Raw genomic sequence first — 20,790 nt, forward strand, 5'->3', positions numbered from 1 at the left:
AAGCTTTGGGAAGGATCAAGACACCTTCATATGCACTAGTACCATGAACTTGGTAAAGTCCTATTCAAAGTTCCATCCCTACTCTACCCTGTTGCCTGGCTCTCCATTTTGATGATCACCACCATCAATGCTCTCGAAACCCTTCACTCCCAAATCCCACCAAACCCACAACCCTCGTCCCCTAAGGTCATGATGCAATTTAGACTCAACACTTCAAACCACCCTCGTCAAATTTATCTTTATGTACAGAATTACATTCAATTCTACTAGCATTCGTAACAACATTTCCTACATCCCCAAGTCCCTTACTAACGCGTATTTTAACGTATTCATCATCTTTCCCCGGGCAATGGACAAACTCGGCCATCAAACTTACAAAAATTGCACTTTCAAACTATAATTCATGGCTGGGGGAGACTATATACCCTTGACAAAGAACCATTGTCACAATTATTTTTAATCAGATATTATCAAAGTGTTCACATTATACAGCTTTCAACCAACTCATTTTGTGTTAACATAATGAATATGAGCAATGCTATTTAGGACCATAGATGCTATAGCAACAACTTTTGTGGCATGGAAATAATAGAACACCTTAAATATGACTCATTTATCTACTTTTAAGGTGATCTATCAATTATAAGTTAGTGCTATAGCACCATTGGTACTAGATAACATAATTCCTAAAATATCTGATACCAAAATAATTAAAAATCTCGGCTTGTTTAACAATTAGCAAAAATATATCATAGAATATGATATTCCATAAATGAAAATTAGCTTATAACTTACAATTCTGGACTTTATTCATATTCTTCTACTAAACGTGACATATGATCGAGTAGATAATTCTATACGTAGTAAACCTAGATTAGTAAGTTAGACAAAGGAACCAGTGACATGCAACTACATTTGATTCAATTTGGTTCATAGACCAGAATAAAATTAGTCTATTCTAAACCCGCCGAACTTCGCTACATGAAATTAGGTAAATTTGTAGTAGCCAAAATACTTGAAACATTTTTCATTTTAAATATCGTGCTACACGAAATTTATTTTTTCACCATTAGTTGAACAAGTGACCCAATGCTTTGATCGGATGGCGTATTATTACAATAGTTCTAAGAACAAACAAATGGATCATAACAACTCTAAAAATGGAAAGATTTGCACTTTTAATTGGGCTTCCTTTTGAGCTTGGCCCAACAAAAAGTTTAACCAGATTTGGCCCAAAGTATAGGGAAAATTATGCCCAGTACGGCCCAAAAGCAACAAAATTGAATAATATGCTTTTACACCAATTAAACAATTTAAAACGAAATTAATATGCCTAAAAGTCCTAAACCCAAAATGCAAAGAAAGAAAAACCAGTTGATGTTTCTTTCAACTTTTTCCATTTTCAATATCGTAATAGGATGGTTGAGCTCAGTCGAAAGCACCGTGATGCAGGGACAGTACCACCGCCACCACCGTCCTCAAAAAATGCATCAAAGCCCTTCACTTCCCTTCTATTTCTAGTATGTCCTTTCCGCATAAGTAGAAGACAAGAGTAGATCCATTAATGCTTGACAATTAGCTAGAAAATTGAAATACTCAAACTCACCAAATCCACCCCGATTGCAGTCATTGCTTTTGCTAAATGAGTCCATACATGTGTGTATATTACAGTGAAGCTGATATAGTGTTGACATTATCATTATTATATTGTTAAGATTTTCAGCTTTGTTTCCCTTTGGGCTCTGCTATTTCTCAAGATTTGAAGTTAAGCGTTGTCCCCATTTTTATGATTTACATTTTCCATAGTACATACACACACATATTCTCTTTTTCATAGACATATGCACGCACGCATGCACATCACCCAGCTTTGTTCTTAAATCTTAGGTATGGATGTCTGTTGGAATTTTGGATTTTCAAAATTTTATAGAATGGGAGACTACTAGTACTGAACACTAAATGTGATTAAATGCAAAGAAAGTGCTCCTTGATGGAAGCAAGTAGTTAAATTTACAAAGTGGATGAAAGCCATTATTACTTATATGCGTATGTTTTTTTGTTTCATTGTAACAAAGATAGTTGAATTGTTATTTAGGGATAGACTCTTGTCTCAGTAGGCCATGAAAAAATCTCTAGAATTTTCACAATAGTAATTGAAAGTATCAGTCTTGATTTTTGTTACATGTGTATGAAGTGTTTCATGCTTCGTTCAATCTTGGGAAGATACTGACATTTAACTACAGGCAATGCAATTATGACAATTTGCTTGTCATAAGAAAGAATAATTGAAGAATGAGTTGCAGATGGGAACACAAAGGAGTAATACATATTGTTGTTCCAAAAAAAATATATTAGAAAATTGCAGTATCAGCATATTTACCATGTTTAGTTGTAAATGACATTATATTATGATATGATTTGTTGTTGGAACACTTTAGAATTACAATATGGTAATTAAAGTGTCAATAACTCCATGTTAGGCATGATGATTCTTTAATATCCAAGAAATCATCATTTTTTTTAACATCTTCGTACTAATAATATCAGTGATTTTCTCTTCAAAATTAGATAATAGGTGTCTGTTGGGTTATTACTTATTAATTATGCTTGGTAAATGGTTTTGTTACTCTTTTTTTTTTTTCTTTTTTTTGTCATTTCCAATTTATAGGTTATTGAGTTTTTAAAATCAAGTTATATTCTATGTTTGATTAATATAAGTGGAGTACAATCACAAATAATAATAATAATAATAATAATAATAATAATAATAATAATAATAATAATAATAATAATATTTAGAAGAAAATCAACCAAGCCCTTGAATCTATTTTAAGTTTCTGATTTTGTTTGTTAATTTTTTTGAGCGTTTTTCACTTTTTTGAATTTTCGTCACTTTTTCAATTGGTGCTATTTTGGTCTGGTTAATAAATGACCATTTTATTAAGTGGATAGACCTTGTGTAACTTTTTAAAAAAATAAATAAAATAAAAATCTGTCACTTTTTTTTTTCAACACTTATTGAGCCCCATATTTGGCTAAAAACATATTTTGGAATGGTAAATTGATGGAGAATATGATTAAAAAATAAGAAAAATGTTCTAAATATACATGTAATATCATTTTATTGTTAATTTTGTGATTAAAAATAAGAGAGAAAAATGTATTTTGAAAATAATGGAAATCAAACAAGGGTTCAGTGTTTCTCAAGTTTTGAATGTTTGTCATCTTTTTTGAATTTGTCACTTATTATTTTAACACCTTTTTATGTTTATGACTTTTTAAAATTTTCGACCACATTTTTTTAATTGTTTGTCACTTCTTATTTTTTGTTTTTTTTTTTTGAGTTTTTGTTACATTTCCTTTAGTGATGAATGTCACTATTTATTAAAACGTGAAATTGTATGTCCTATTTCAATCAAAAGTAATACTCAACTTTGGAAAATGACGTTTAGTATTGGGTACCGCTATTTCCATCCATACTTTTTATATTTACAACCACCTCTAAGTTCATCCCTATTAAATTTTATAATTTTTTAAAGAAGTATTATATACATCCACATCATATTCCAATCTTATCCTTAAAATTCATTCATTTAAATACTATGTATCCAAATGAAGTTTATATATTCATCACACTTTAAATACATATCTAACATTATAGATTCACATATTCCCTATATCCATACACTCTTTTAAACCAAATGAATGAAATAAGAACAAAATTGAACTGATTGAACATTGTATTAACATATATTATTCGCTTAACCATGTTAGATTAGAAGTTTTAACGTTTTTGTTTTTACTCAATCCATCAAAGCAACAAAATATTTTCTTTGTGCGTCGGTAAAAAAAAAAAATGCTTTTGGGGCAAATAACCATAAATTCGCGGTTCGATTTTGGTTTGTTTTGATCTCTACCTGAAACCAAAATCAAATTAGTCAGTTTGGAAAAATTTCAATTCAAACTAACCCACTCTAGCTCTTAAACGGAACCGACCCCAAATCAAATCAATTCGGTTTCGCTCGATTCGATTAGTAGGTTTAGACTTTTAAATAATATTGCATCATAAAAATGAAAAGTCACACACACACACACACACATATTTTCAATTCAACTGCTCACACTGACATTGCCAAGAACCAATACATACATATATATATATATATATATATATAAAACCAATCACACTGACATTGCCAAGAACCAACACATAAACATAACCAAAACAAATCTTCATCAAGCTTTTCTCCATCCCAAATCCATGGGATCATAATGTGATCGGTAATTAAATACTAGCGAACAGATCAATTAACTGTTCAAACAATAATAATGGTGTTATCATTAACTGTTCTTATGGTTTATCCAAATTAATTATCTCTGATATAGCTACATCTTCTTCTACTAAGGACCTAAAAAATTGCGTCCTAGTATGATAAGGTGTAGCCAAGCCCTCTCCACATGGATGATGGTATGCCAATTTATTTGCACACAATTACATAGAAAAACGTATCTAGAAATATCATTTAATTAATTTTATAAATATTTACCGAGACAAAATGGTAGCCATTAACAAATTCAATTGCAACATCTTATGAGATACAATTGCAAGGGGTTCGTCCTAAAGTGGAAGAAATGTAAGACATTGTTGTTGGCTCAAGTGAATAAGAATAACCTTATATCTAGAAATAATAAAATGACCTATATTTGGCATGGTCATTCAATACTCACAACTAGCATAGCCATTAAATTGAAAGAATGAATGAATCAACTCATGGACCAGATCATCATTTCCATAGAGTCCAGAGTAATCATCAAATTGAGATTCAAGCTCTTTTAATAGGTCCTTTTTGACCAAAGACTAATTATCTTCACATATGCCTAAAATATTAGCCACGGCCCAAAAATCGCAATTGTCATCTGAGGCTACATCTTTCACACCAATTATGTAAGGTCTCAAATGAATAGGAAATGAAACAAAATAAGCCATGGACTTTGATCCAGGAGCTCAATACACTTTTTGTTTTTGTTGAATTGAAGGCTGGCTTTAATAGTGTAGGTTGACTTAAAGACTTAATGGAACTATTCAATTGTTGTAACATATTTTCTTGTCCAGATAGCATTAACTCAAAATACGACGAGTAGATACATCTATCTTTGAAGATGGATGGCCCTTTGTCTTAGCCTGAACTTGTGGCTAAACTAATGATGTAGAACTCGGACTAGTAATCTCTTTCAATTTTTGTAGAATATCTAACTTCACATGATCATTATTATCTTGGTAATGCTTCTCAATCATCTCAAATAATGATGCACAATTAATCTCTAATGTGTTACCTTTATCAAGAGGTACTAGATCAAGTTTCTTCCAATGAGAGTATACTCTTGATAAAGGAATGGGCCGAGATTCTATCTTATACTATGAAATCTCATTGGCACATGGTAATCCATGTGTTTTTCGTATAACACATCCACAAGCTACCTCGTCAATCCCTATGTCATCAGCTCGTTTAAACTTTTGAAATATCAAATTCATTGCAATTATTGATGTAAATCCCCTAAGCTCTTTAAATAAGGTAGGTTTGAAATTATGTTGGACAATACTCAAGCTCTTTTCAAAAGAAGCTTTAATATATGTATGTTGTAGTTCCAATAATGCATGAATTCTTGTCCATGATGTGTCTTGCCTTGAGAAGAACCTAGATGCCTCTTAAGTTTTGCATGTGCAGATTCAACCCTACCAATAAAAAAAATCAGATTCACTGTATAGTAGCACAGTTAATGCATCTAAGTAAAAACAAGTCAAATATCTAGTATTATAGAATACTCAAATTGCATGACACATATTGTCACAATATAGCTTCATATTGCATTTGATTTTGCAACTTGGATCCAGCATATAATCAAAGACAGAATGGATAGTTAGCCTTCAATGTCAAATGCATGATTAAAGAAAAATAACAAACAATTGTTGAGCATGGCTTCACATATAACAATTTAATAATGGCATTAGCAATTTACTTGTTAGTTGTCGTGTTTCCAAGGTGCACATGTAGATTAATTCAAGTTGAGACAGACTACTCTTTATATTTAAGACACCATGAATTCATGACATAATTGATTGCTTGTGGAAACTGTTGAAAATTGGATATAAGAGATTTAGATTTTGCTTATACTCTTCTATAGATGTTGAAAGTACTAACAAATTCCACCTATGCATAAAAGTATCCCATTGGTCCTTGTGATCTTCCCAAAAAATAATAATATATATATATATATATATATATATATATATATATATATATATTGTTTGTTTCTGCCAAGACATTCTTTCAAATGTGCCATCTACATAAAATTTAGTAGATGTTGAAAATATTTTTCAGTGGCCTTCATAAGAGTTAGCTCTTTGTCGATAACAATACCACTAGGCATTATTATATCATCCATTAGACTCTTCAATTCTCCCAAAACCCATGTATAATTTTTCTCAAGTTCTTTTGCCAAGTATGCAAATGCAATCGAAAATGTTAAATCATTAGAAGTCACACCTACTATCCTCAACAACGATAGGCGATACCTATTTGTTTAATATGTGCAATCCATAATTATCACACGAGGAAATGCTTGCAACAAATCTACTGAATATGGATGTGCCCGAAACAAATTTTGAACTATATTTGTCTCCGTAGATGCGTAATGCCACTTTATGTACTTATTCTCAATAGGCCTATTCATAATTTGTTGCATTTATGTCATTCCAGCTTGTTCTTACGTGATTCTTTGACATGTCAACGAAAATTGAAGTATCCTTCTCAATTAGTCTTTGGCATACGAACATCCTTCAAGGTTATGGGCAATATCAAGATTATGTTTTCCACATTTCACTTTTCATACCAAATAATTACCATTTATCAATTTTCTTCCATTCAAAGCGAACGGGCATCCACATTTTTTTGTTCCAGTAGCTCTACATCTCTTCCCTTTTTCATTTTCTTTGTTGGTATTCCTACACCTATACGAACCATATCTTTTAAACATGAAATCAATTCTTGGTTTTCTCACAACTTGGCCTAAGTTGGACTTCTTCATAACAACAATCATGTTATGTCTCTTACTAGTAGTTGTAACCCAATAAATCAATGCCTCTTTACTTGTAAAACATTTGTTTATTGTCAAATATTTGAATATAAATATATGATCATATTAAAAAATAAAATCATTACGTACCATGTTTGTCATAAACATATCTGTGTAATCAATAAATAATTCATTCTTGACATCAAATGTTTTTGTATAAATATATGATCATATTAAAAATAAAATCATTACGTACCATGTTTATCGTAAATATATCCGTCTAATCAACAAATAATTCATTCTGCACATCATAGTTATGCGTTGGTGCATCCTACATTAAAAGTATTGTGTCAAATAATGTCATTGACATAAATTCAAAAGTAAATAAGATAACAATGAAAACATCAAGTATGCGAAATAGCAGATGAATTGGAATTTTTTTAAATACTTGTAAAGAAACCCTCTACAATTGAGAGCAAAATAAAAAAAATGCAAAATAGCAGATGAATTGGAACTTTTCTAAATACTTGTGGAAAACCCACTACAATTGGGAGCACAAAAAAAAAAAAGAAAAAAAAAAGAAAAAGAAGAGATCTTGTGAACATAAAAAGAGAGCAGAGACATCGAGTATGCCAACCACACCCCAAAAAAAGGTCTTGTCTATTGTTATCCAATCCTCTTTACCAAACGTGTCATAAAAGGAAAAACAAGTTTGGTTTTAGGGTCTGAAGGTTAAAAGTTGATGAAAAACAATCCCTGAACAGACTATCAATTAACAAAACCATATAATTATGTACTTTCAAAGTTTATCTTGCTATCTTTCTTGTTCAACGACTTAGCAATCATTTATTTTTGTACTATATCTACAAAAAATTCCACCGCAGCCCCTCGATAAGGGTAACCAAATAAAGGCATTTAAGGCCATTGTACTCTAGAAAAAAGCAATGCGTGTGCCAAAACTTAGGATTTTGTACAGCAAAGAATTAAAACTAGATAAAGAGAAAAAAACTATTTTCTGTTCTTTTTTTTTTTCTTTTGGAGAAGTGGGGTGGTTAATAACTTAAGAAATATAATATCACTTTTGATATAGGCACTATTAGCTCTCCGACATAGTTGAAAGAGGAGAAAAACAAAGGTAATCCAGACAACAATCAAGAAAGAGTTTTCATACCATAGTTGCTCGATGGGCATCGAGCCAAAAGCTCTTACCAGTTAGACTTAGGGATAATAGGTAAAATCAAGAAAAGAAAATTAAAACGTCCAAATTCAAACAAAAATCAAACAACAAAACACGAATCCTTACTTTCTCAAACTCTTCTTCATATATTGCTATGTCTCTATATATTTGTTCAAGTGGCGTCTCTGCCATTGTTTACTAAATTCTTTGTCTATTGAAATTCTGAGTATTAGAATGCTTTGAACATATCCATGTAATTTTCTTTGAATTATTAGGGTTCTAGTTAAACACAAAGAATGTAAAAAGATTTAGGATAATTTAATGAAAATAAAAATAAGTGGATGAATATAGAGTTACGTATTTTTACAAGAATTTAAAATATAATAAAATTTTATTCTCAAAAGTGGCTGTAAATATAAAAAGTGTAGATGGAAATAACGATACCCTTAGTATTTAGTATGTAGATTGTGTTCTGGTTTATACTTGACCATTTTCTCAAGTGGATTTCATTTTTTAGTAAAAAGTGGCAATGTCACTTTCTATCATTTTTTATTGTTTGTCACTTCTTGAATTTTTGTCATTTTAAGTGTTTGTCACTTTTTTTTTATTTGTTAATTTAATTTTATTTTTAAAATTTTGTTCTTTTTTGGATTGACAAACATCAATTGTTAATGAATGAGATATAACTTTTGACAAAATTTTCTAATAAAAAGTAACAAATAACTTTAAAAATATTTTTTTACTTCCAAAATAATTTTCATATGATTTTTCAAAAGAATTTAGTTTTTGTAAGATGTCCAAAATATATGCCCACGAGAGTGGTCCAATTATGACCCATTATGGTTTAATTCCCTCCGCTTTTTCATAATTCTAAAATTTTGAGGTTCCCCAAATTTTTCAATTTTTCGATAATGGCTGGTCCGTATAGATCGAGGTATTTCACAAATTGAAGATATATAGTATTTACTCACTTACGATTAATTCAATTTAATTGAGATTTTTTCCTTCTTTTTGTGGATTTTGGGTTCGGATTGATTATTAATTGATGAAATAGGGAAGGATTAAGCACGAGGTCGGCAGCGGTCAGCGGTAAGTCTGATGAAATCCAGTTGAGAATTGATCCGATGCACGTGGATTTCGATGAGGAGGTCTTCGGTCTACGCAAGCAAGTTCGACAACTCAGAAATGTATGTTTTGCTATTTATTTTCTGAAATTAGACGCATATAATATAATCATATTACATGACAAAGAATTTTACGTTTTTGTTGTAAAATGTGTTGTAGCTGTTATGATTATGTGTAACTAGGTTCATTAGATCATTTGAACAGTTTTGTAATCAAATTTGACCCTTTTGACACCCTGGGTTTTTTTTTTTTAGCTATACGAACATATTTAATAAATTGTAGTTCATAAGACCAATGCAGCAAGTATTTCGGAGGAGTCATTTGATTTTGGAAGTTGATACTCTATTGTTTAGAAGTTATCAGTGACATTTGCATCCTTTAATCACGTTATGCTCATTGAATCTACGGAAAATATTTAGTGAAACTTGTATTTCGGCTGATTATACTTAACCTGTATGACCCATGATCCGTGAAGTGAATTGATGTTTCGTGTGAAGATGATTGCCTGTAAGTTTCTAGTTGTGAAAATGACTTGATTATCATCGATGATGATCTGTTGCATTTCCTAGTTTACTGCCAAAAGAGTAATTCACAACTTGCTCTCTAGTCTATCATGTTTCTTAGAAGCAAGCCCAGGAAAACACCTGAGCACAAAGTGCAGCAAGGCAAGCTTTGGCAGTTTTGCAAGTGTTGTTTTCTCAGAGCATTAAAATTTGAGATCTTTTCATTTGAGCCACTGCTTTGTTAATTTTTCCCTACGTTTATTTTCTTATCATTTTTTCTTTTTGTTCCGCTGAAATGTTAGTTGTCTGAACATAATAATCTTGATCCAAAATCAATTTGTGCTAATTTTGGCTGAGTCAGTGGAAAAATCAACTGATGTTTGCTGCAACTACTAAATTTTTTTTTCAGTTTCTTAATAATGATGAATTATCATCACATATTGATTTTTGACATCTGGATATATGTTCTTCACATAGATGTGGTTCTTGCATCACTTTGCATTTTGTGCTTAAGCGAAAGAGTTCTTTGCTCTTTGGTACACATTGTGGGTACACTTTGTGAATTAATGACTATGTATTCCAGATATTTAATAGACATCGCACTTAGGAACACCTACATTACATACTAGTGGATCCTGTTCTATGCTATAATTTGCCTACTGTGTTAGCTTTTGTTTCTATTTTTTGCTTTAAGTTATTTTCCTATTTAATATTTCAGGTAGCTCAAGAGATTGAATCCGAAGCGAAATACCAGAATGATTTTCTCAACCAGCTGGTATGCCATAAACTGTACACACCCTGAATCTGAATTGAGCCTCAACTGATTACTGATATCATGTACACTAATTGCTGGAAGGGTGGATGAGGAATTAGCTGCAGTTTTAGTTGGCAACCTTACTTCTTAATTGTTGTTGACTACTGGACGAAGTGCACATGAATTGGGCTTTGAGGCAATAGGCTACATGACCGCAAAGTTTGATGTTCATATAATTCAATTTGTAGATTAAAAATATTGCAAATTACAAATACAATGGTGACGTAGAAGATTTATGCTATACTGCTAGGCAATCCTTTGCTTTTAAAAATGTCACTTCTAATAGTACCAACAAAACCTTCAAAAAGGAAAATTTAAATTTTGATATTGGAGTCATTTGGAGCATGGGAATAAGGAGTGACGAGGAAAATGGGAATATGAAGCCCAGAATAAATCATGAGAAACCCTGATAAAGTTCAATAGGAAGTATTTTTGAGAAGAAATCTAGAAAAGGAGTCTAAGGCCATAACTGAGTATTTTAATGGATTTTGTTTTGGATATATTTTATGAACTCGATCATGTGCCATTCAGTTCGAGGACTGCAAGGTAAGAGAACAAAAATTTCCGGCATTAGTGGTGAGACTTTTTAGGGTAAGGGAATACCAGTTTGTTTGATGCTTTTATTCCACTGTATTCTACTTTTAAGCTGGTTCTATGCCCTTCTATTCCTCCCCTTCATCACACTCTGATCATGTGGAGACTTGTGATTTCTTAAGCTGTTGATTTTCATGCGGTAGGATTTTGTTAAGTTCTCAAAAATTGAAATGAGCAGTTCTGTTGTATTTCTCCAAAGTAAGAGGTTCATTGCCCCTTTTGGCCCCCATTGTTGAAAATATTAACTTGTTTTAGAAATTTTGTCCAAGTTCGTCATTTGTATTTATCCTTAAATGCATTATCTTGTTTGAAATGACCTAAGTCTGGTTGATTGTTCTATTTGTTTGTACAGCAAATGACATTGATCAATGCTCAGGCTGGGGTGAAAAATAACATGAGGAGGCTGAACAAGAGCATCATCAGGGAAGGATCAAATCACGTCATGCATGTGGTTCTTTTCGCACTTCTTTGTTTTTTTGTGGTCTATTTGTGGTCGAAAATTTCACGAAGATGAGGACAAGAACTTCTCTGTTGCTTCCTCCCATCCCACGGCTGGTACACTGAATCCACTTTAAAAAATATCTGTTTTTTGTATAAAAATCAAATGCATTTTCTTGCAAAACCTTGCACGACTCCTATAAGTCGTTACAAGTCACAAAAGCATGCTTGTGGCTTTTCCAAACTTCTTGTAAAACAAAAGTAGTTATAAGAATAACATGTAAATACTCTGCTTAAGCAGGAATTAAAAGATGTTGTTGTTATTATTATTATTATTTTGTTCGTGTGCATTGGAAAATTTTCTTTGTGAAGATGGAAACTAATAATATTAGTCTTTTTCTGCTCGAAAAATTGGGATCCATGGAAAACTCTTTAGCTCTCGGATGTTGTAAGTTGTTGTGGGGTACCTTCTAACAGGAATCTGAATCTTTGATGTGTGTGTGTGTTTTTTTTTTTTTTTTTTTTTTTTTTTTTTTTTCTTAAAAATTTTTTTTTTTTTTTTTTTTAAAAAAAATAAAGATTTTTTTTTTCTGGTATTGTTACTTCATGTTCTTGGGAATCTTTGATGTGTGTGTTTTTTTTTTTTTTTTTTTTCCATCGAGCTTAAAATTCTAACCCAGCTAAGAAGCTACTATATGGAAAGTGCCCCAGTAAAGTGAACCTAGATTTATCTATCGTGCAGGCATGTTATTGCACTGTCTGCCTTTTGAGTCTATAAAATTTTGCCTACTAGCTTATGAACTATTTTTAAATAGTTGATTGACATTTGAAATGTTAATTATCAAAAATGCTGTACACTTTTTTTTACAGCCCTCTCACAAAATGTAGAGCCCACGATTATTTTAATTGTTGGCCCCACCCTTGAATGTGAGAGGGCTTTCAACAGTGATGTCAACAACACTGTATTTGTAGCGTTCCTCGTTAATTAATTGGAATGATGCAAGTGTCATTTATGGTGTTGCCTAGAGATGCATTTTACAGAATAGCTTCAACTTTTTGCAGTGCCTTTGGCTGTTTCAACCCTATATATATTCACCGGCCATTCTTCACCTAATTATTCTTCTCTTCCTTCCAGTATAGGAAAATGGTACTTATAGGTGCTCGGTACAACCATGCTAAGGTTAAAAATGTAAGTACCTTTAAATAATTTTTTGTTTCCGAACATGTCAAAATAAGTTATTTAAAAGCGTGTGTGGCTTCGCTTAAAAACCAAAAGAAGTTGTTTCCTTCGGGCATTGTTGAAAAAAAGACAGAAAAACTATTTCTTTTAATCTTTTAAGTAATGTTAAAGGCGCTCTTAATTTAACTCGCTAATAAGATATTAATTATCCTAGAACTTCTTTTGCTTGTAAGTTTAACTTTTTAAGCTTATAAAAGCATGCTCAATGTAAATGAGCAAAGAATGGGGTTGCAAGAAAAGTTTTGGTTTCCTTAATGTTTTTAGTTTGATCATACATTTTCATGAAGTTGATATTTTGCACTTGCTAAATATCAAATTTTACCCAAGGGTCCAACGTTTTCCCTCTATATGAGGACTTTTTTTTTTCTCACAAAAATGGACCCTACATTAGATTTCTCTTGCGTAATTTTGGTAACTAGATACTTAGGATCCATTTGATATGCTTAAAAGTATCTTTTAAAATGTTTATCTATAGGGGTGGCAAAATGTCCTCATCGCACATCGTCTCGTGTTGCCTAGCCCCTATAGTTATTGGGTATTGGGGTCGAGACGAGGAGCATGATATCGTAATGAAGTCACTTTGGCTGTTATTGGAAATCATGGTACCGTACCCATTCATCAAGTCTGTTGTCAATTTGCCGCTTTACCAGAAGATTTTAACATATTCTTTGACATAATTTCAGGTGGGTGGTAGAAGATGATTTGATAGAGAAGTTGATTGCGTTAAAACAGTCCAATGATATAATGTCATGTGGTACTATGTCAAACTTTAAATCAAAGAACGTGGCAATTTAGCATGATTGTATTTATTTTGTAGAAATAATGTGTGTACTTTTCAGAAAAGCTGGAAAAAAGACAACCTTTAGTTAAGGGGAAATCAACTTTATTTAAACTTGAGCGCCATTTTAGGATTGAGATTATTCAATTAACGTTCATACGGTTAGGCCCAATTAAATGTTACTAAACTTGAAATACAATGGTAAATTGCCAATGAAATTCAATATTTTTAATAATCATTTGGGGTTTAAAAAAAAGAAAAGAATTTGTGATGAGTGAATTCTGTGAGAAAAAAGCGTGTTCCTTGATATGTAAACCATCCTCGACCTACTTTGTCTTCTATGAAACCAAATCAAATCTCGATCTCCAAAAATATTTCCTTTTCATCTTTCATTTCTCTCTCTCTCTTCGATGAGGGAAAGTATAATTAGAGATCGAATGCAATTTAGTTCTTATATTTTTCTCCTCATATCGGTTTCTTATGATTTTTTGTACCTTTAACTTGAAATCAGGTTAAACCGCGCACCTTCAAAATTTGTACTATATATCTATTCATTGTTAATAAATCATGTTGGCCTATAATGGTTTATTTAAAATAGAAGGGGAAAATTATATCAAACGAGATTTTAACTTGTTTATTTGTTTCTTAACATTGTCGAATACTATTTAATCAATATTATCGATGCCAATTTATCATTAACTAAAAATATTAAAAATGCTATAAAGTTGATTCTTCAATGGAAATTTGCACGCATCATAAATCTATCGTCACCAATAATATATGATATATTCACATAGTAGGATCCTTGTATTCCATGGATGGTGTATAGAGAATCTCTAAAATTAACCACTATGGACGAGAAAATTATATTTTTTTACCCCATTTAATTAAAATATAACTTCCTCAAGAAGCATTATAATATGATTAGAAAAGAATTTAAATCAGATTAGGGCAATCTTGGTTGAAAATGATTGAACATAACTTTCATATCTTGTAAATAACTTCTAAAGTGTCAATTTTTATTCCCTTAAAACCCTTAATAATATAATTACAACCGTACAAAAGTTAAATGGGAGATATTGACTTGAATAATGTGAACATCATCAATAATGATATATTAAGTTTAGCGTTTAATAAATTTGAGATCAACTACATGATTTATTTTTATTTATTTATATTTATTATAATAAAATTTTGTATATATATATATATTCATGTTAAAGACTTGATAAGGTTTTATGACTGCTAACTCATTTTCTTTATCCATAAGTAAGACTGACTATGAAAAATATATGCACCGTTACCTTAGCCCTTGTACGGTTTTGTCATAATTTAGATTTTTAGTATATTTGCTAAAAATTGGTAAAATGTGTTGTTAAAAAATTGATAAAAATTGTGAGTACTATAAAATGCACAATTAAAAATGAATCGGACCAAACATGGACTTCACGGGCGGACCCACATGAGGTCATGTGGGGTCAAATGACCCCATAAAATTTTGCCCTTTTTTTTTCAATCTACTTTGATGCATTCGTCGGGAAGTCAAATGAAGTCAAAATATTGCATTTTTAATACCATTTCGAAGTGCTCATGGCCTAGTTTTTCACTCATTAATGGCATGTGAAGTGGTCAATTATAGCAAAAGTTATGACATGTTAAAATAGGCCGTTTGAAACTAATATTTTGAGAGTTTCGATAATATCCTAACTCTAAAAATTCGTTTGCAATCATGTGCTATCTGAATCTACAAATCGTCTATGTCATATAAAAGTTTGTTTCGAAAACTACATCGTTTTCATATCTAATGGTCCAAACGGATATCGAAAATAGTTAAATATGTATTAAACGTACGCCTTAAAAAAGACGTCTAACTCGTTTTTTCTTTTAAAAAATTCAATTAATTATTATTTTTGCACAATAAAATTTTCAATATAATTTATATCGTTTCATTCGGAAGTCTTACATGAAATATGACGAAAATTTTTTAGATTTGTTACGGACTAAATGCAATTTGAATTACTTTCGAATTATATATGTTTGCTTTAAATTTGAATTTCATTTACTTCCTGAACTAAACTTAAATTTTATTTCAATTCATTTAATTTCTATATTCAATTTAATTTACTCAATGTTAGCTCAGCATTTACCAACGAAATGATAAACAAAACTATACAAGTAGCAAAATTTATTTAATAATATTAATAATGATGTAATTATACGACGTTTTCAAAGTGTCAAAATACATATTAGCTTATTTTTATTGATATTATGTTGTTTATTAAAAAAATTATTTTTAAAATTTTGATCCCACAATACTAGACGTCTGGGTCCGCCCCTGATGGGCTTGATATATTGATTATCAACTACTACTATATATTTCTTTAATTCTTAATTTTTCTGACCAAAGGAGATACTAAAACACCAAAACACACCAAATGTTGGTGTAAAAAGACCTCCAATATAGCACCAAAGTTTAAAGCATTTTAGTGCTAAATGGTGCAAAGTGAATTTAATATTTTTGTTAATTTAACGTAATTATTTATTTAGTAATTTATGTATTAGTAAAATAAATAAATAAATAAATATTAAGAATAAAAAGAGAGAAGAAAAAAGCTAAATACCGTTCATTAGGTGTAAGTTTTGGCGTAATGGTTAGAGATGATTTTTAGTTTGGTACAAGATTCGATGTAAAATGATGCAAGATTTATCTCAAATTTCGTTGTAGGGTTGGAGATAGAAACGTTGACAAGAAATTTGTCTAGACTAATTTGTCAGCAGAAAATCTTGAATCAACTTTATTTAGCAAATTAAGGGAGATTTTTTAATTAATAATGTTCAGAAGAATAATAATTATATTGCAATAATTTAGCCCTTTTCCCCATTTTTTTTTTGTAACTTGTTTTTTCATTAATTCATTTTTAATCCCACGTTCTCACAATAAAATATTTTGTATATAATTTCAAAATTTCTTCCTCCTTTTTAATCATACTTTTTCCAAAAATTCGCAATTAAAATATTCATTTTCAACAAAATATAGAGCTCAAACATAGGCCAAGTTTCTTTGCTTCATGGACAAAATAATAATAGTAACTATATATGTTCAAGGAAACACTGAAGACATATTTTCTGGAATGCCTCAGCAATTAAATATGGGATTCTCCAATAATTAACTTCAAATGCTTTAATTAAGATTTGTCTATTCAAAACTTTTTTCTTCGCCTCTAGTTGTGACTCTAGAGATAACATCGATAACCCCCTCCCATGTGTACATCAATTCTTTATAAACAAACATAATCGGACAATGCAAACACTCGTGAAGATCTATAAATCCCGGCTAGATGGCGTTTCTATTAAAAAAATGTAGTGTGCATATTTCTCTTTTCTTCGGATAGGGCACAATGTATTAGAAAAATAAGGAACCCTATTCCAAGCAAGGTAAAAATTATCCACCCAAAATGAATAGCAAACCATATAGTTCTATTTTCAACAAACACCCTATCTGAAGATAATGTACATATTCCATATCCAACAAAGTTGAACAAGATTTACAATTAAAATATCTAAAATTACCACGCTACAAAATTCAACCAATCCAGTTGAAAATGCCAAGGACAAAATAATAGAAGAAATTAGATGATGAGCTGCATTATTTCCTTTGTGAGGAGTAAAGTAGCGAGATTAACAGTATCAAAAGATAATGTACATATTCCATATCCTATAAAGTTGTAACAAAATTTATAATTAAAATGTCTGAAAATTACCACAGTATTGTGCAATTTCTTCCATTAGTGATGGCAGAATATATTCATCCTTGCACCTGCCCACTTCTTTTGACCAAGCAAATAAAATTATGCGCCTTCTAGTAAATGAACTGTGCTGACTTATTTTTATACTAAAACTAAAACACTTTCTTGGAATGAGAATATTGTACCCCTATGGCTCGATATTCTTCATTTTTTTAGGTCTCTGATGATGGGAGGATGTATAGATTCTACTCAGTCTGTTCAAAAAGTTTTATATATCTCAGTTACCTTTGCTGCTATTTGTGATCTTGTTTGACTTCAATGCCTAATGTAAAAGTGGATATTCTCATCAATCTGCTCCACTTAAATAATTGATCTACTTGACCAGATGTTTTTTAACATCGTGGATAACAGAATGAGGTGTGTCAATAAGTGATTGGACGGCAATGTTGATTTTTTTTAAATTGGTCAATGACAAAATGCCACAAATTGTCTGGCAATGTAGCAAGATCGCCACTTAAATTACTAAATAAAGTAGTCTTGTTATCAATAAATTTGATGTCGACTGCCCAAGACTTTTTTATCATTCCCGCGCCATTTCACTTCAATAAATGTTCACATGAGTTGTGTTCTTGACCTCCAATCTAATAATTGTTCTCAAGTACTTCCTACAAGGGTCAGAAAAGGGCAGTGGACAAAAAAAAAATACAGAAAGATGAGTTGGCTATATGTACTATACTACTGAAGAATTGAGAAAATACCTGGATTTATCTACTTGTACATATATAATAGAAAAACCATTATGAGATTTTTCTGTTGTCTCAGTGTGCATGAGAATTAAAGAGGCAAAGAGCAATAGGGTAGTAAGGCAATAAAACTAGTGACATATCCCCACAGCTATAATAAAATTGTTAGATGCAGTGTCATAGTCATCTTTTATAGTGTACCTCTCATTTATTACCTTTGCCTTTTATCTTCATCATTCATTCCTTCTCCATCCACTAAAATGTTCTTTGCCCCCTTCCATCCCATTCTATTTTACCTTTTTTCTATTGAATCTGCAGGCACACGCTTAAACTTTTTCTCCTCCAATTAGGGTTTCCAATTGAGGACTTGTAGCAATAAATCTGTGCAGTTTGCAGTTTGAAGCAAGAAAGACCAATTTCTTGGAAGAGATCCCAAGGATAAAAAGGTAGTTTTTTCTTTATCTTTTTTCTTCTTCTGATCAATGAAACTGGACCATACAGGTAAATTCTTGAAATCCCTTTACAGCTTCTCTTAGATTTGTTCACTTTGTTTTAGTTATATGTTTCTTTTGAAAAGGCAAATACAAAAATAAATAGCTTTTTGTAAGTTACAGAGCTTGATCTAGGGTTTTCTTGCTTGTACATTGATCAACCTTTTGTAATTAGATCCATGTTTAACAAACAAATTATTGAAATATGCAAGAACTTTATGGAACTGTTGAATATTAACTACAACAAAATTTTCAGTTTCAAAATGATTATTATAAGAAGAAAAGAAAAGAAGCTGTGTAATATTACTCGAATTTTGATACAGTTTGAACATACTTAGAGCATTTTGTTTTCTTTCTGTTTGTGGAATACTCATAAATTTAGAATTTTAGATTTACAGAAGAGAAAAACATGCAAATTCTTGGTAATCCCTGCGAGATTAGTGTGAGGAATTAACAAACAAAAAGAATAAGAAGAAAAAAATTTATGTTCTTGAGAATCAATATTCTTGTCAATAACTAAGCAAGCACTACTGGTACTTGAGCTTGTATGGAGAGAGAAACTATAAGAAATTTAGCTTTTAACGAAATTTTGTCTTCAAATGTTTCTCAACGATCCTTGTTTGACGAAACAACTCAAAAATGATTTTTTACGATGGAACAATTTTTGTTCGTTGAAAGTCTAATTTCTTGTAGCGAAGGGAGGGAGAGAGAGATTTGCAACTGGACTTATGATCTTCCACTCCAATCTGTCTGAGGAATATTTACACAACCTGCAAAGTTCTGTTATTACCACAAAGTGCCAGAAACACAGAGTGACTTTTACTGAAACAGGAAGAAGAATATTTAGTGGATTTTAATGCAATCTAAATAAATTAAGTTAAAGAAAAATGTTTAATGGGTTTACTTGTTATTTCTCAATGATGCAGTGAAAAATGGCTTCATCCAGTTCATACAACTCTCCCTGTGCAGCCTGCAAATTCTTGAGGAGAAAATGCATGCCAGGTTGCATTTTTGCACCATACTTCCCACCAGAGGAGCCACAAAAATTTGCAAATGTGCACAAGATTTTCGGTGCAAGCAACGTTACCAAGCTCCTCAATGAGCTTCTCCCTCAGCAGAGGGAAGATGCAGTGAACTCTCTTGCCTATGAAGCCGAAGCCCGAGTCCGAGATCCAGTCTACGGCTGCGTTGGTGCCATCACCTTCCTCCAAAGACAAGTCGAGCGCCTTCAAAAGGAACTTGATGCAGCTAATGCAGACTTAACTCGCTTGACATGCAATGAGATTCCGACTGGATTACCCTCCACTCGAGTAGTTAATTCATTTCATTCCATGGTAGCACCCCGCCAGAGGCCGGTAAGGATTGGCAATGAAAGTGGTGGCAACATTTATCAAACACCCCAAGACTTCTACTTTCCATATCCTCCTCCATGGAATGGTCACAACCCTTCTGGTAATATACATGGGGGAGGTGCAGATGGAAATTTTTAAGGGTACATCACCTATAAATCTAGGGTTTATGTCCCCCCCTAGAGGAATTATATGCATTCTTATCTTACTTGTCATGGCCTCTAGCTAGCCTCACATGCATTCTTCTAGCTAGACTGAGTCCTATTATCCTAAAAAGAACATTATTTGGGTGGTTTTTAATAATTAGACAAAGATTATAAGTCTTGTTTAATTAGTCTACAAGTACTAGACTTGATAAGAATGTTCATGTGAAGAGTTATTTATTCTGTGGGATTGTTCATCATTAAGAATAAACTTGTGTGAAGTAATTATTAACTGTCAAGGGGGAAAAAAATTGATTATATAGTAAAATTAAGTCTACTGTTATTCCCTCACTGAGCTACACTTATTCTTAATTCCTTGATTAGTCTGTTTGCTCTTGAGGACCACTTTCTTTATTTCTGGTGTGTCTAATTTCTAATTCTATAGCCTTTGGTTTCTGAAAAGGGCCTTGTTAAAATATTTATCTCTTGGTGTACACTTGGACGTTTCTCAAAGTGACTCTAATATACACTAAAACAACTGTGAAAAACTGATTCTTAATAAATCGATATTTCTT

General features: G+C 31.5%; 2 protein-coding genes and 1 long non-coding RNA gene across 3 annotated transcripts; all 3 read left to right on the forward strand.

The window, feature by feature from the left end:
* The first annotated feature begins 8,998 nt into the window (after positions 1-8,998).
* LOC111401705 (bet1-like protein At4g14600) lies at positions 8,999-12,075 on the forward strand. The gene is made up of 4 exons (XM_023029563.1): positions 8,999-9,185; positions 9,306-9,438; positions 10,598-10,654; positions 11,640-12,075. Exons 1-4 carry the CDS (start codon positions 9,163-9,165, stop codon positions 11,799-11,801), a joined length of 375 nt encoding a protein of 124 aa, XP_022885331.1. The 5' UTR covers positions 8,999-9,162; the 3' UTR covers positions 11,802-12,075.
* Positions 12,076-12,388: 313 nt separating this feature from the next.
* On the forward strand, positions 12,389-13,830 carry LOC111402705. The gene is made up of 3 exons (XR_002704335.1): positions 12,389-12,914; positions 13,441-13,567; positions 13,649-13,830. It is a non-coding gene; the product is annotated as an uncharacterized LOC111402705 (long non-coding RNA).
* A 4,519-nt stretch (positions 13,831-18,349) lies between these two features.
* LOC111401707 (protein LATERAL ORGAN BOUNDARIES-like) lies at positions 18,350-20,547 on the forward strand. The gene is made up of 2 exons (XM_023029565.1): positions 18,350-18,678; positions 19,650-20,547. Exon 2 carries the CDS (start codon positions 19,656-19,658, stop codon positions 20,211-20,213), a length of 558 nt encoding a protein of 185 aa, XP_022885333.1. The 5' UTR covers positions 18,350-18,678; positions 19,650-19,655; the 3' UTR covers positions 20,214-20,547.
* The last annotated feature ends 243 nt before the right edge of the window (positions 20,548-20,790 follow it).

The sequence above is a fragment of the Olea europaea genome, chromosome 10 (assembly GCF_002742605.1).
Source record: "Olea europaea var. sylvestris chromosome 10, O_europaea_v1, whole genome shotgun sequence".
Lineage (NCBI taxonomy): Eukaryota > Viridiplantae > Streptophyta > Magnoliopsida > Lamiales > Oleaceae > Olea > Olea europaea.